Genomic DNA, 15,944 nt, shown 5'->3' on the forward strand with positions numbered 1-15,944 from the left:
CAATGAAGTAAAACACATGGAAGCGAGAAAGAAATATGGCTAAAAAATGTGAAGCTTCTTTATCCTGAGTTTTCTTTCTCCCCTCTTCCCTTTGATTTTGCAAATTCATATCCTTCCAAAAGTTGCTATCCATATTCAATTAAAACAAAGGGTCGCAAACTCATTTTTCTTTTTCCCAATTTCTTGCTCCTTGCTCGCGGACCACCCAATCTTGGGAAAAAGAGGGTTTCTTTGCAATTGTGGTTTTGGTGGTGACGAACATCTAGAACCTTGACTCGTGGGTGGTGTTGAGTGAAGAGCTAGTGATTATAGTTGTTCGGAGAAGACGGCAGCGCAGTGGAGGTGTGATATGGGCAGGACTTCTTCGTCAAGAAACGCAGGAAGAGTTTCTTCCTCTTTCGCCATGCCACAAAGCAATGTAAGAAAGGAAACATGTAATCAAACACGTGGCTAACGTTTGAAAAGAAACGTGTCATCACGTGTGGTCAGGAGTTAGTCACCTCTGCTTATTTTTAACGCCGTTAGTTTTGGAAGACGAAAAATTATTTCTTTAAAGACAAGGATCAAAGTGTATCAAAATTTGAAAGAGGGACGAAAAATTGGTTTTGGAGGACAAAAAATTATTTTCTTAAGGACAAAGATCAAAGTGTATCAAAATTTGAAAAAGGGATCAAAAATAAAATAGCTTGATAGTTGAGGGACAAAAACATATTTAACTCTAAATTTTCTAATAAGTAAAGTTTATTAAGTTATATCTCTAAATCTCATTTCTTAATTTTCTCTCTACTTTTTTTATACCTTTGACCTCAATTTTTATGTTTTTAAGTAATAATGAAACCTACTTTTTCTTCTGACCATTTCCTTTGCTTTTTTCTTAGAGTAATATGGTCTTTAAGGTTACATTTATATGGTTTAATTCTTTTTTTCTCTCTTATTTTTCTTTTCACCACCATCCAATCAAAGCATGTGGGATACTTAACCTTAAATACAAATAAAACAAATTTATACTTATATTAAGAAAATAAATTAATAATTTAATTTTTATTCATTGTATCTATGGAATACTTTTTTTCTTAAAGTATCTTCACTAAAATTTAATATAAAAAATAAAAAATAAAAAATAATTAAAAATGGTATCTCAATTAATTATAAGATAGCTTTGGAAATATATTATTAAATAATATAAAAAATATTTTAAATATCCTTATAAGAAATAACAACTCAATTAATTATAAAATATTTTAATATGATACCATAGATATATAAAAAAAGTTGAAGTTTACTTATAATTAAATTCACCAGACATTTTTTTTCTTATAATTAAATTTACCACATATTTTATTTTCCCTTTCGAGAAGTTACTATTTAGTAGTTGACCTATTTTATAGATGTGAACTATGGTTTTGATAAATTTCTATGCTATGCCTATTCAAGTTTTATAATTTATAAAAAAAAAATATTAGTAATATTCAATTACATGTAATATAAATATTGGTTAGCACTATGATGGTGGGAAATAACGCAGTAACTTCTTTTTAAGAATAAACGTGCAATTGATATGCTCATGTGCTTAATATAGATTTTTGAAAATTTAATTTATATAAGACAATAGTATCTGAAAAGTATTTGAAAAGTTAATTCAGAAAAAATTCAATAAGAACATGGTATCAACCTAATTGTCAGGTCCACATAGTTAAAGAAATCCATCTATATTCCCAACAATAAGACATGGCTGTCTTCAAAACTTCAAGTCCATTGGTAGCATAAAGGAATAACTGGCACACTTGCTTTACGTTTTTGCAATTTGCAGGAACTGGAAAACTATAGTTTCCTTTCCACATTGGCAAAGTAAATTTGAAAAAGAAATTTGGGAAGAGATTATGGGAATTGAAAATCTGGAGAAAGTGTTGGTTTCTTATACATCTAAGAACAGTTTGTTGAAATTTCATTGTTTACTCCTGTATAAGCTTTGTTTCAGGATTGGTGACGTTCAGGTATTTGTTAAAAAGCCACCGAGAAGTGATTAGAGCATCTCCCTTACTTTCCACAGGAAAAATGTTCCTACTCTTTTGCCATTCATTAGTAAGCTTTATCCACTCCCTCCTCCATTCAATTAGCTTGAAATCTTTCCCTTTCTCTAAGCTTTCTCTTAAATATTTAAAGTAAATAGCAGCTCTGGGGCCATAGTAATCATGCAGAAGCCCGCTCCAGTACTTGTTTCCTGCGTTGAACAAGTTAACTGACATTACTAAACATAACATTGCTATTAATTATTTATTTCCCTTTTCTGTGTGGGTTCCAAAAGATGCTCTTCATTAAGAAAGGAGAGTGCTTACCATTTACAAAAGCAAAAGGTATACAAGCCTTAACTTTATAAATCCTATCTGTGTTCCTTTCTACAAGTACTTATACGAAGAAAGAAAAAAGAGTTAAATATGTTTAGTCACTACACTTTGACACGAAATTAGAATTTGTTTCTATTCCAAACTTTAATACAGTTTGGTCTCCAAATTTTGAAACTGAGTAAATATAACCTCCTAACCTAACTGCGATTAAATTTTTTTTGAGATTTCGAAAGCTATCCAGCTTTGAACTATTTACATTAGTTAGACTAAAAAGATTATATTAATTCATTTTTAAAATTTGAAAACTAAAATACATTGGAAGACAGACAAATTCTAATTCTACACCAAGTTTAGGGATTGCAAGCATATTTAGTCCAAAAAAAATTATAAAATAATTCATGTATAAGTTAAAAATCAACTTTTGAATAAATAAAGGACAAAATTCTATATATTAATTGTTCATGTTTTCTTTTCTCTAGTTTATTCAAACATGGCATAATGTTGCTGTAAAAAAGGCTAACACATCCTAACCAGTGAAGCAAGGTTTAATAGTATAGCAAGTAATTAACTGTTATTCATACCGTAGTCACGAAGCAGACTGGCTTCTTCCTTTGTGTTGTCAAACCACATGGTGATTTGCGTTCTAGCGTTCCACTCAAACTACAAACATTTAGGTCACATCAATAGAAGAATAGAAGTTCTTTTACATTTCTAAGCAAATTCAAAAGTGTTATTATGAATATGGACAAAAAAATTTCAAAATTACGGATATAAACAAGTCGTACAGTCCCCACACGACTTCAAAGAAGTCGTGCAAAAGATGCATAACTTTAGTTTTGACATTTGTTAAAAGGTGAAGTCGTGCGCGGGTCTAATAATTGATTACAACTAACTGTAATTGATTATATAATGCTGAAATCATGCATTAGGTGTACAACTTTTGTGGTAATCAATTACAATATTGTTATGCACCCATGCACGATTTTAGTATTATGTAATCGATTAAAGTTGGTTGTAATCAATTACCAAACTCAGAAAATGTGTGAGGTGCATAACTTCGCCTTTTAATTAATGTCAGAACTACAGTCATGCACCCCTGCATCACTTCTTCATTTGAAGTCATGTGGGGGTCGACTTATCCATATCCATAATAACCCTCGTAAAAAAACCAAGAATAGAACAAGGGAATTTTCAATTTTTTGTGCCAATTAGAGTATAGCAAACCTGTCGCTCCTGTTCTTCATTTTGAGCTAGTTTCTTTGCACTTTCTAACCAAGGTCCCAGAAGAAACCCATCGTGGCAAGCCAATAGTGTATCCAAATCCTCCACAAGGTCCAGAAATCTCTGGCTGAGAAGGGTCGTTCCATGGACATCATGTGATTTATATGCCTCTATGACCTTAAAGAATAATTCATTTGCATATTTTGCCAAGACTTGTCTTGTCAGATCAACTAGGTCATACCTGGGTAAAGAATAAACATCAATGAGTTACATTTAGCTAAGTGCTGAAACACGAGAAAGAATCATAATACAACCAACTTCTATCAGTCTCACCTGTAAGTTTTACTTCTAGAAAGTTCATCTCCACTAGTTATAAAAAACTCCAATGCATAGATTACTTCAGAAGTTGAATACCATAAATGTGGTCGATCAAATGTATCGGTCGTTTCCTTGATAAATGTTCCTGAGGGCATGTCATAGTGCCGAGACTGATCATGATGTACTGAAATTAAGGAAGGGTCAACATCAGGGAATGCTACGATGACATCTCTGTTTTTGTCCTGTTCCCACACAAGAATATTGGGTCAAACTTTAGTATGATATACGAACTTATGCATTACTGTCTAGGACTAGGATGAGATGTACAAATAAAGTAAACTAGCGAAAAATGTGATGTATTTGTTTTCCTGCTTTATACATATCACGCACAGACATAGTCCATTGATAATTAAGATTTATATATTTAAAATCATTTATAAAAAAAGTTAGTCAAACATAACAATATGAACACATTATTTCTTAATACAAAATAGATATAATTCATCGATTTGAAATTTAAGAAAAGAAAAATTAGGGTATAATTTATTTAAAACATGCCACCAGCTTGTGGATCATTATTATTGAACAAGATACCCTCTAAATCAAGTTCAACTAAAGTTACTCAAGTTCATCCAAAGACAATTTTAAACAGAAGAGAAAACTCATTAGTCGTGGTCAAGAGAAAACGTAAATGCAAAATAGACTGTTTGCTTGTATAAAGGAAAAATAGAAGTTTACACAAAAAAGTTTGTGACTTTAACTTCTGAAAAAAAATCAATTTGTCTGTCCTCATCAACATTAACATTATGTTAGAGAAGTGTCTAAGCAGAAAAAAATGCTACTTATATTCGACACTTTAGTGAAGTGTCTGAAACGTATTATCGATCTCGGTGTATCACACAATGAAAATGAAGTATGGATAAAGGGAAGGCAATGAATGAGGATCAGTAGAAGTTGAACACAATCCATAGAAGGTCTTCTTTTCCAGGATTAACTGGAATAAATTATTAATCATAGCTATAAGTTTCGATCAATTACTTACATAGGCTCCATCTGTGCAATTGTAAATAGTGTGATATAAGACATTCCATCCCTCTTGTATCAAAGGAAGTGACTGTCCATATCGTCTAGTTGAATACATGTCAATCCATGCCTGAAAAAGAAACGTTCATGTATTTCAATCTAAAAGCATTACCAAGTTAGTGAAGACGGAAGAAAGATATGGAATAAAAGAAGCGTTTTTCTACGTATCAGATGCACGGGTATAGGGGAAAAAAGTAGATAGATAATAATGGAAAAGAAAACATTTACAATGTTGGAAACACAAAATGCATATAATGCATGTTATTTAGTATTTATTTATTGTCCCACAACATTTTATAAAACAAATTAAAGTATGGATTTAGTGGCAGGTGTGCAGTGCTTACAACTTCAGATATTAACAGCAGAGACCAAACACACTAGTAAAGGAGAAATGACAGAGCTATGGTAACCAAATTGGGCTCTTACCGTTGTTGTATCAGAGCACTAATGAACAATACATAGATATAAGCATGACAAAAAAAATTGCCAAAGGAATATACTTCATTTCTATATTATTTCCATGGTTACACTGATTTTACCCATGGTTAACAAAAAGCCAGCTATGGATCAAAATTATCAGCAACATGGGGTTTATAAATATTCTGTTCTGTAAACATGGAATTGCATTCATGGGATGAGAAATAGAAGACAAGAAGTTGGAATTACATATTAAGTCCAAAAAGTTACCTAGTCGAGGTGGATAATGAAATTGGTTTGGGAGAAAGTGTCTCCAGAATGAAACTTGGCAAACAATAAAAGTACATTTCACATTCAACAGAACTGGTCACCCACATTATGGGGAGTTCCTCAGGTTACAAGTGATCCTCCTAGCAGAATATAGGAAAACCATGAGTAAATAAAGGCAACCTCTTTACTCCAAAGATTCTCTAATTTTACCTTAACATCAATCTTCTTGTGCTGAAATGCCATTTCAGACATCAAATCATAGACAATGGGATTCTGTTCAATACCTTCCATAGACATTCCAACTCCAACCTTCATTAAATCAAATAGGTAATGATAAGTATGAAAAGTTATTAGCAGAGTTACTTTGTGAAAGTAATTATAACATGGTGCGTAATTCAAATTCTGATGGGTGTTGAAAAGATAAGAGATTGAGAATATATTTCTCATGCTGAGCAGACCACATTGAACGAGAAATGACATTTTTCAACTCAAACCAAGTTTGAACAGTAAATTACACTTTAGATAGTAGATCTCAAAGATCTCAAAGAGATTGTAATTATGTTCATATATACACCAAATTCTAGCTTCGAAAAGTATCTTTTGTATATGGGCACCTCTAGTGTCTTTTGTATATAAATATAAAAATATATATATTATTCTTTGCGGATAAAATAAAAAACCTAAATGGAACTAAATTATTTTTCTTCCAAAATTCAGTTTTTAATTTAATTTAAACTGCTTTTGAATCATTTACAAAATAGGTTTTGGTTTCAAAAACCAAATTTAAATGAAAAAGCCTTTTTTTTTAATATGCTAAGAATTAATTGTTTATTGCTTTAACTAAATTGAAAGATAAATATATATATATATATATATATATATATATATATATATATATATATATATATAATATAAAATCATCATCATATATACTACACCACATCAATTTAACATTTTATTGTTGAGGAATATTCATATTTGTTGTTGTTTTCTTTATCAATCTATCCTCACATCATTCATATAATTCAATAGTGAGCAACTAAATATAAAAATGAGTCCCCAATAAAAAAGAGTAACTTGCCATTGTTGAGTTAATACTTGTGCGTGCATCAATCGGCCCAGATGCTATCGCGTCTAATATCCCATACATCTCAATGTTTCCTGCAAAATTGTGCAGCATACACCTGTGAAGCACAACACACACGAAGTCAGTGATAAGAACATTACATAAATTTATTTATATATCAAATCCATAAGCAGATAAATATATCTAAATCTATCAAATTAATGAATTTCAAAGTTTTAATATCCTGTTGCATAGTTATAGACAAAAGTTATAACATGCCACAGCCAAGAATGACACTATTATATTTATTTATAAATATAAAATGGAAAATGACTTTCCAGATGTAGGGAACTCCATAAAACTGTTCTGAGGTAACCCAAATGGGTTTTACTTCAGCAAATAGGTCTAGAACCACCAGCTTTCCAACAGGAACAGAATGTAAAAGGGCCTGAAAATAAGAATCACATATGAATCATAATTAAGAAGGAACGACCAGAGTGAACACATAATTGTAGAAAGCATTTATACTGCCTAATAAATACATTTGTCAGCACATGTATATGGATTATTCAAGCCGTTGTCTTGTACAGGCACATGGAAGAAAAAGGAAAGTAGCTATAGTCTCTATATATAATGGGGATTTGAAGCAACAATCAAATTTTAGTTGAGAAAACCAATATAATTGAAATCCTTGCAAAAGACAAAAATTAACTAAGTCAGAAAGAATAGTTTTCATAGACAGATCTAAGACAGCTTTGTTTATTTGAAGACTATCGGTGAAAACATTCAATACAGTTCAGAGGTAAAATATTATGAACTAACCTTCATTTGAGGAGGTCTCCAGAAGGGATCATATGAAAACAGCCACCCCTGTATAGAAGAAGTACGACCCATTAAGAGTTTGGTGGATGCATAAGTCTACTTGCATGAAAATCTATGCTTATATATCAAAGCTAGCACTTAGCAGCATCAAATCAAGGTTGTCCAATAAAAAGAAAAAAACTAATTTCCATTACCTGCATCAGCCAAACAGCATCATCATCACCACTCTGCATTCCTTTAAAAATTGCTGCACCTAATGATGAAATGTACTCTGGATCATCAATTGGTGGGGTGTTCTCGTCAAAAGTATCACTGGGATTAGTCCAACATACTCTTTGTTAATGAATCAGGGTTTTCTTTATGAACAGCTTATAGTAAGATGATGCATATGCGTATAAATTAATACTACACATTCTACCATTTCTCAATTGCAACTTCAGTTTGACATTTATCACAAACCCTTTTTTTCTCATAATTTGATGAGATATTGGTAACTTAATAAAGGAAGAAGAAATGTCAACAAAGAACCGGGGAGAGTTCTACTTGTGATAGTTATATTGGGAACACTGCTGGACTTTCGAGAGATCCAAGTCTCTCACAATTCCTTTGCAAATTTCCACATAAAGAATGACCCTGCTATCAATCCCTTTGTCTATTTAGACACATCTTCAACTACTTGACTCACTAACTCAACAACACCCCAACTGATTGATGTGATCCTAAAAGATCAAATGACTATTTGATTGTGACAATTTGAGTTTTAAAAACAATTGTTTGAGAACACGAATACTTGTTTAGCTTGTTTCTCATACGGAGCTAAGTGTCCTCATGTAATTCAGCTTGGTTCATAATGTGAATTCATTGGAGAATTCTTCTCTTAGGTGGGCATATCCTAAGTGTTTTTATTTCCTTCATTTAGTTAGTCGGTCCACAATCAAGATAAAACCCCTCTTGGGTTTACATCAATTACTAACTAGTGGCCTCAACTTATATACCTATCGTATATCAATGCAAGGACTTGAGAATCCTGAACAAGGAAGTTTTGATAAGCCACATTAGAGAGTGGGGTTTAAGCTTGAAACTTAATGATATGCATGATAATCTAATAAGGATGACACAAAGACCTAAGTTAGATCACTTAACTAATACCATTGCATGACAGGACGGACACATTGCACCAGAGTTAATTGGCTCTATTTGTTTAAACAAAAATCTAACGTTAGCACTACTATTCCCATCTTTCATTCATTTATTCAAAATACATTTGGGTTTAATATAAAGATTTAGGTTTGACAAGGTAGGGATTATTTCAAACAAACTGTGTCTACTTATTTTCAGTCCAAAGGGATTATTCATGACTCTTCAAGTGTTTATACTCCCCAATAGATGGAGGGGTAGAGAGGAAAAATAGGCACTTGCTTAAAACCACCCAAGCACTTCTCTTTCAAGGGAAAAAGTTCCAAAAAATTATTGGGGAGAAGTTGTCCTAATTGCTATATATATGATAAATAGACTTCCATCACATAACTAGAGAACAAAAGTCCTCTTGAAACCCTACCTCACTTTAAGATCTCAAATGGTCTCATTCTTAGAATATTTGGGTCCACAGCTTTTGTAGATATCCATGATCAAAATAGAGACAGACTTCGTCTCCGGATGTCACCTTAGTTATTCAGCAACTCAAAAAGGTTATAAGCGTTATAGTCCCTCATCCAAAAATTGTATATCTCCATTGATGTCACCTTCATTGAAACTAAATCATTTTTCTCAACGATGGCTTTCTAGAAGTTTTGTCACAAGATTGTGCTGACCATCTTGAACTCTTTAATTTGTCATATTCTCCAAATGAAGCCTTGAAATATGAACCTACAGCTGAGTAAAATAATTCTGGGGCACAATTAGAAACTTAAATCGATAATATCATTGATGCCACTGAATTACAAGGAGAAAATACCGGAACAGCTAGAGATTCAATCCCAAGAGTTAGTACCAACAATTTTCCAAGATTCAACAATGTCTACACAAGAAGGAAGAACATTCCAAACATATGGCAAGTCCATGAATCGAATTGAAGTCCTAAACATGAAAATACAGACAGAGTTGAACAAGAAAATAAGAACACTCTCAACTCTCCAACTGACCTTGATTTGCAAATAGCCTAAGATAAGGTACTAGAAACAGCATAAAACAACCTTTATCCTGTATGAAATTATGCTTCTCTGAATAGATTATCAGCTAACCATAAAAGGTTCATCGTTAGTTTGAATTTTCTTGTTGTTTCTAACGCCGTTACTGAAGCTTTGACAAAGCAAGAATGGAGAGATGCCATAAAAGTGGAGATGGATGCAGTGGAAAAGAATAGTACTTGGGAAATTGTTGACAAACCCAGAGAAAAGTATATTGTTTATTGCAAATGAATATTCACAGTAAAAAAAGAGGCTGATGGATCTATTGAAAGGTACAAACGAGCTTGGCCACCAAGAGATACACTTAAGCTTATGCAATAGACTACTAAAAGACTTTTGCACCAATTTCTGAAATGAATATTGTAAGGATTCTTTTTTGTCTTTAGCTGCCCACTTTGATTGGAAACTTCTGCACTATGATGATAAAAATGTGTTTCTACATGGAAACCTAGAGGAAGAAATCTGCATGAATATTCAACCTGGGTTGAAAGATAAAAAAAAAAATTAAAGTATGTAGACTACGAAAGACTCTTTATGGATTGAAATGATCTCCTAGAACTTGGTTCGGAATATTCACAAAAGCTATGAAAGGATTTGGCTACAAACAAAGTCAAGGAGATCACACTTTGTTTACTAAACATTCCTGTAAGGAGGGGATAACTATTGGGAATCCAAGTGAGTCTAAGTCCCACATTGGATAGAAATGAAAAAGTAGAACACTATATAAAGTTGAAAGACCCATTAACCCATTACCTTAAAGTTTTGGGTAGAGAGTGGTGTCAATCCCTTATATGATTGGGCTCAGATGTTATTGGTATTTATATCTCCCAGGTGAACGCTTTCCTTAAAACTAATATATTTGGCTCAGACATTGCTCATTCAGTAAGTGTCATTAGTCACTCTGGCAAGGGAATACTGTTCAAAAGAAATCGAAGACTAACTCTTGAAGCGACATTAGTGCAGATTATGCATGTTCTCTTATTGATAAAAGATCAACAACTGGATATGTACTTTCCTAGGTGAGAACTTAGTGACATGGAGAAGAAAAATACAACGGTTGGTGGCAAGATCATCTGCTGGAATAGAATTCAGGTCCATGGCACAAGGGCTACGTGAGTTATATGCCTAAAAATTTAGACGACTTGAAGATTAATTTGAAGGGACCCAAGAATAAATCAGCAATAAACATTACACATGATCCCATTCAGCATGACAGAACAAAATATAAACAAATAGATAGACACTTCATTAAGGAAAAATTGGAAGAAGGTTTAGTATGCATGTCATAATTCCATCCAAAGGCAGAAGGTGGCTGATGTGTAGACAAAAGACTTCCATAATCTCATAACCAAGCAGGGAATGGAGGACATTTATTCCTCCGCTTTAGAAGGAGTGTTAAAATGCGGGTATAAATATTGCACATTTAATGTATAATAAATATAAATTGATTGAATAATAAATATGGATTTGATTGTAAAATATCCCTAAAATTAAGGAATTGGGATTATGAATTTATTTGGTAGATTTGCACCTGATTTAGAGTCTTTATTTCAGGATATTTATTTCCTTTATTTTTGGAGATACATTTCCTTTATCTCAGGAGATTTATTTCCTTTTATTAGGATTTCGTTTTTCCTTTAAATACCAATGTATTGTTTCTTTCTAAAATAAATAAAAGTAATTTAACAATTATTGCTTACTATCTGAACATTTTTTCACAACATATAGTAAAACAGTCCAGTGAAGAAAAACTTACCAGTTATATATGTGGCTGGTTCTTCCATACTCTGGGTGAAAACATAATCAAATATCACAAACAATTAAATTCGTATCTGGATATTTAGTACAAATCAATTTCCCTTAACATTTTACTGTGCCAACAACTCTGCCCACCTTGTAGTTGTTTCTCAATGAATGCTTTCCCAATCTCAATGAACAAAGAATCAGTTGCGTCAAGAAGATAGGTGCAGCACCATTTGAGGTCATTCTTTACAGAAAACCTACAGCACAACAGAACAAGGTCGTAAGTCTGGAGCATTTCAATGACACTTATCAACTTCCCAATATTCTTACAGAAATATCTTAATTATATACTGAGAACTAAACGTTCTCAATTAAATTCTTAGACCAGTGTGTTTGCTTCATAAATAGACTAATTACATTCAAGTTTAACTCAACACACATACACAGTTGTACTCACCAATTTCCTAAGCGTGTTATTTTTGCTGATGGAAATATATATTTTAGCGCAGCAGGGACATTTCCAGAAAAAGCTGGCAGCACTGAAAAGTAAATTTTCAGTACTTACAAATTCCACTTCCATAGAAGAACTTAAACCAAAAGAACAATATTAATTTTCAATCCAGGGCCATTCTTTAGTTTGCATAAAGATCGACAATAGTTTATTGCTGTTATGTGGAGGAGTCAATAATAATAACGAGTTAATGGGTACCTGGTGTCATTCCAAGCTCATACATTCTGGCGAGAATTTTCTTCTGTAAGATTAATTGATTATCAAACCAGCTCTGTGGCAGTGGTCCACCCCATCTGGAATTGCATTATGACTCAAAATAGTTACACATTTCACTAAAACTATGACATCCTGATACAGGAAAAATGACAATCAAGGCATAGAGAAAGGTTTTGCCAAAAACCTCAAACTTGACAATTTTGCAATGAAACTGAAAGGTTTAAGCAGTTATGTTATGTATGCACAATTCTAGTTTCAACCTAAATTATTCCAATATTGAAATTTCACTCATCAACATTAAACTAAAAGCATGTGAACTATTAAAGTGGAACAATAGGCTCGTGAATCACTCCACTCACCCATGTAAATTCCCCATGCGTGACCATGCCAGAAATGCCGGACCTCCAAAGAAATCATCCAAATCAGAAATACTCATGTTAAATTTCTCCTGGAGGTTGAATATAATGTCAGATAGCTATCTAAGCAATACTTCATGGAGCAGAATTAAGCCGTACAATACCTAAGATTACTGAGCTTCTGATAAGATAATGTGAATAAACAAATTACAGAATTAAGGCCTAAATCAAGATGTTCATCTATATTTGATCATTAGCATCAAATGGCCAAAGAAGCTGACATCAATTTAGATGAGAAAGATGATTATTTTGTCCTTTTTATGAGTTATGAAATCATTCCCTGAAAGTGTGTGCTTCAGTGCAACGCCAATCCATCAAGCCCCTTCCTTCTAAGTTTCATGCATTGGAAAGTGGGATTCTTTATAAATGGCTGTGTACGAATTTACAAACACGATCAAAGCGCATGTTTGAATTAAAATTTGCAAACTATGATTTGAATGAACTTAATTTTGCAAACTGAATTTTCAAAAACAACCTTGATATCATTTTGTTTTCAATAGAAACTTGGATTCAAGGCAAATGTAGGAGAGCAAACAGACTTTTGAGGGAAACCAAACACATTACTAAACTAAGTTTACAGGACAAAAACATAAGTTGAATGAGGCCAAACGGTAAATCAACCACAGGATATTGATCAACATTTTCAAACATGGTAATTTCCATTTTCCAAAAACTAATGAAACTAACCTCAAATCCTTAATGACATAAATCTCTGTTTTTATCAAACTATAGAACAATCCTTATAAAGACGCTAGAATGCCAAACCATACCACAAACTTGTTTTAATTCAAATTGGTAAGAAAGCGACCTGGAACACTTTCCGCCAAATAGCCTCTTGTCCCGTAAACGCAAGAGGCAAGTTGACACCCTGCAGAGCCATCCAGTCAATTTCCTTTTCCCATCTTTCCCAGTCCCACCAAGCGAAGGAATCTTCCACACCCAGATAAAGCAATAACATCACACAACATGAACACGAAACAAAATCCCGTGACATCAAATTCCACACAAAGAAGTAGCTTACAGCTAGAAGTAACTGCATTTTGGTAATAGCTCCACGGAATAGGCCTCTGAACAGAGACCCCTCCAGAGTGGGGAACGCGTGGGAGAAAGCCCGCATTGGGCACGGAAAATAGCTGCGAACCACCGGTTTTGTCCCATGATATGTGTGAACCGCACCAATGCTTCAGATACCAGTGCAGACCCGACACTATGTCCACTCCTGTTGTTCCTTCAATCCTATTTGGGGATTCAAAATCATCGGAACAAGTTCCACTCCATCACTTTCCGATTGAGTTATAGAGAAATGCTAGCAGAAAAACATTGCTGTGTTCAACGTTGTCTAGGGAAAATTCATGTTGACCACTCTAGAGAGAATTCATGTTTTCAATCTAAAACAATTTTAAAAAATTCAATTGAAGTTGAAACTATCTCTTGTATTTCAGTTTTTTTCTCTAACTACTATTTTAATATTTTATCTTTTGAGAAGACAATTTTATTATTTTATTAAGTATTAAGACTCTGCCTTTTTTAGGATAAAGACTTGGTTAAAGATTCTTCCTTTTATTTTTTTATTTCAGTTTATTTTTAAAATTTTAAAGGTTTTATTTTAATCTTTTAAAGTGCACCTATTAAATTAACTTTATTTTCTATCCTTTTTGTCATTACAAAGTCAAATTATAGTTATGATATGCGTCATAGATAAAATTGTTAATTCAATAAAAATATTTTGAATGATCAAGTTTAAACTTTTTAAATTCTGGGAACTAAACTAAAATAGACACAATAAAAATGATTAGCCACATTTCTATATTAATCCAAATTATCAAATAGTTTTAGACACTAAGTCTGCTAATCTATATTAATAAAAATATACATGGATCTAAAGAAAGCATTTTCATAAAGTTAAGTATTTTCTATCAGCATAATGCATAAGAAATTTTCATATTTTACTAATATTTTTATAAAGTTAAGAATATAAAAAAAAAACTTTAAAAGTGAAAAGAGAACGCATCAGCAGTAAGTTATGATTGTCCACTGAGTAAGTTAGGCTATCAAACTATAAACAAACTATGTTTGCTCACAAATTATGGCGTTACGGATGATTTCAGGCAACTGAATAATTTGAAGTCTTCAAAAGAACATAACATAGAAAATTATTCTAATAAAAAATCTCGAGCACTTTGTTAAGAAAATCACAAGAGACATACAGAATTTGAGGATCCTTTTGTGTCGCAAAAGAAGGAAGGTTTTTGATAACGAAGCAATATTCACCATCGCATTGCTTCTGTTAATAGAAAAAAGTAAAAAAAAAATCATTAACTACTTCGATTAGGGTAAGAGTCATAAGCTACGACAATAATAAAAGAATATATGTATTCCTTGGAGATGATCTGGAAGTGGAAGCTAGAGGAGAGAGAAGGCAACAAGCGGAGGAGGACGCCGCGCGCGGCGGCTTCCTGAACGGAAGGAGGAGCTCTTTCGCGGTCTTGGGTCTCAATAAGGCGCGAAACGGCGTCGACGCCAGCGCCGGCGATAGATGAAGGGATGGAGATAATGAAGATGATAAAAATGGCGGGAAATGGAAGGTTCATGATGGATTTGTGGGACTGGGAAGTGGTAACAGAGAAAGAAGAAATAGAAAAGAAGAGATTCAGTATGATGGAAGGAACTTCTTCCGTAACAGACAAGGTTTTAGTTTTTTTTTTTGGCCGGCACTCATGTTTTGCCATGAAACGACAAGTTTTAAGGTGGCAATTTTGTTTGGATAAGCATGCTTTTATATTTGTATAGATTAAAATATTTAAACTTGAGTGAAGCAATAATAGCACCCAAAAGATAATTAGGCATTAAAATTTATTGAAAAGAGAACAAATTTTAAACAATAATAAAAAGAGTACAGAAAAAAAAGTAAACAAGTGTTGAATAAGTTTCACTATCAATATAAATATTATAAAATGTTAGAAAACGTGTCATTAGTGCTCTTCTTGTTTTGTCTTTTCTTTTATCCTTTTTGAAGGTACGTAATACAATAGTAATGGAAATACATTAGTGAGTTTAAATTTGGAGTTGAAGGACGGTGGTTGATTAGTCCAATTCACAGTTTAATCCCAATATTCCTTGCAATAACGTTTAATATATAAATAAATAAAAAGAGGCCCAAAATATCAGTTTAGTCTTTGACACGAAATATCATTCTTTTTTCAATTTGATATGCAAATGCCAACATCTAATATCTGGTTGCTAAAGGCAAAGCGAGAAAACATTAATTTCTATTTTTTAATAATTTTATATTTAAGTTTAGTGGAAAAAAATGGGAGTTCGTTCATTGTG

At 32.8% G+C, this 15,944-nt stretch overlaps 1 protein-coding gene across 1 annotated transcript; it reads right to left on the bottom strand.

Moving 5' to 3' along the window:
* Positions 1-1,625: 1,625 nt before the first annotated feature.
* On the bottom strand, positions 1,626-15,205 carry LOC124843586 (alpha-N-acetylglucosaminidase-like). The gene is made up of 19 exons (XM_088107607.1): positions 14,966-15,205; positions 14,822-14,898; positions 13,636-13,850; positions 13,423-13,544; positions 12,558-12,646; positions 12,181-12,275; positions 11,929-12,010; positions 11,622-11,728; positions 11,485-11,515; positions 7,737-7,854; positions 7,543-7,590; positions 7,058-7,168; positions 6,736-6,837; positions 5,865-5,963; positions 4,927-5,037; positions 3,900-4,126; positions 3,570-3,807; positions 2,927-3,005; positions 1,626-2,221 (listed from the first exon to the last, which is right to left on the bottom strand). Exons 1-19 carry the CDS (start codon positions 15,203-15,205, stop codon positions 1,953-1,955), a joined length of 2,460 nt encoding a protein of 819 aa, XP_087963733.1. The 3' UTR covers positions 1,626-1,952.
* Between the last annotated feature and the right edge of the window lie 739 nt (positions 15,206-15,944).

Source organism: Vigna umbellata, chromosome 2, assembly GCF_029865625.1.
Source record: "Vigna umbellata cultivar VRB3 chromosome 2, Vumbellata_1.0, whole genome shotgun sequence".
Classification (NCBI taxonomy): domain Eukaryota; kingdom Viridiplantae; phylum Streptophyta; class Magnoliopsida; order Fabales; family Fabaceae; genus Vigna; species Vigna umbellata.

What these genes read in the sequence shown, in the direction of transcription:
- LOC124843586 (XM_088107607.1), bottom strand. Translation starts at nt 15,205, where the DNA reads ATGAACCTTCCATTTCCCGCCATTTTTATCATCTTCATTATCTCCATC. An exon ending in ATGCTGTTTGGCTGATGCAG is followed by an intron (nt 7,591 to 7,736) that starts GTAATGGAAATT and finishes TCTTCTATACAG; the next exon opens with GGGTGGCTGTTTTCATATGA. An exon ending in ATTGCACAGATGGAGCCTAT is followed by an intron (nt 4,127 to 4,926) that starts GTAAGTAATTGA and finishes GTGTGGGAACAG; the next exon opens with GACAAAAACAGAGATGTCAT.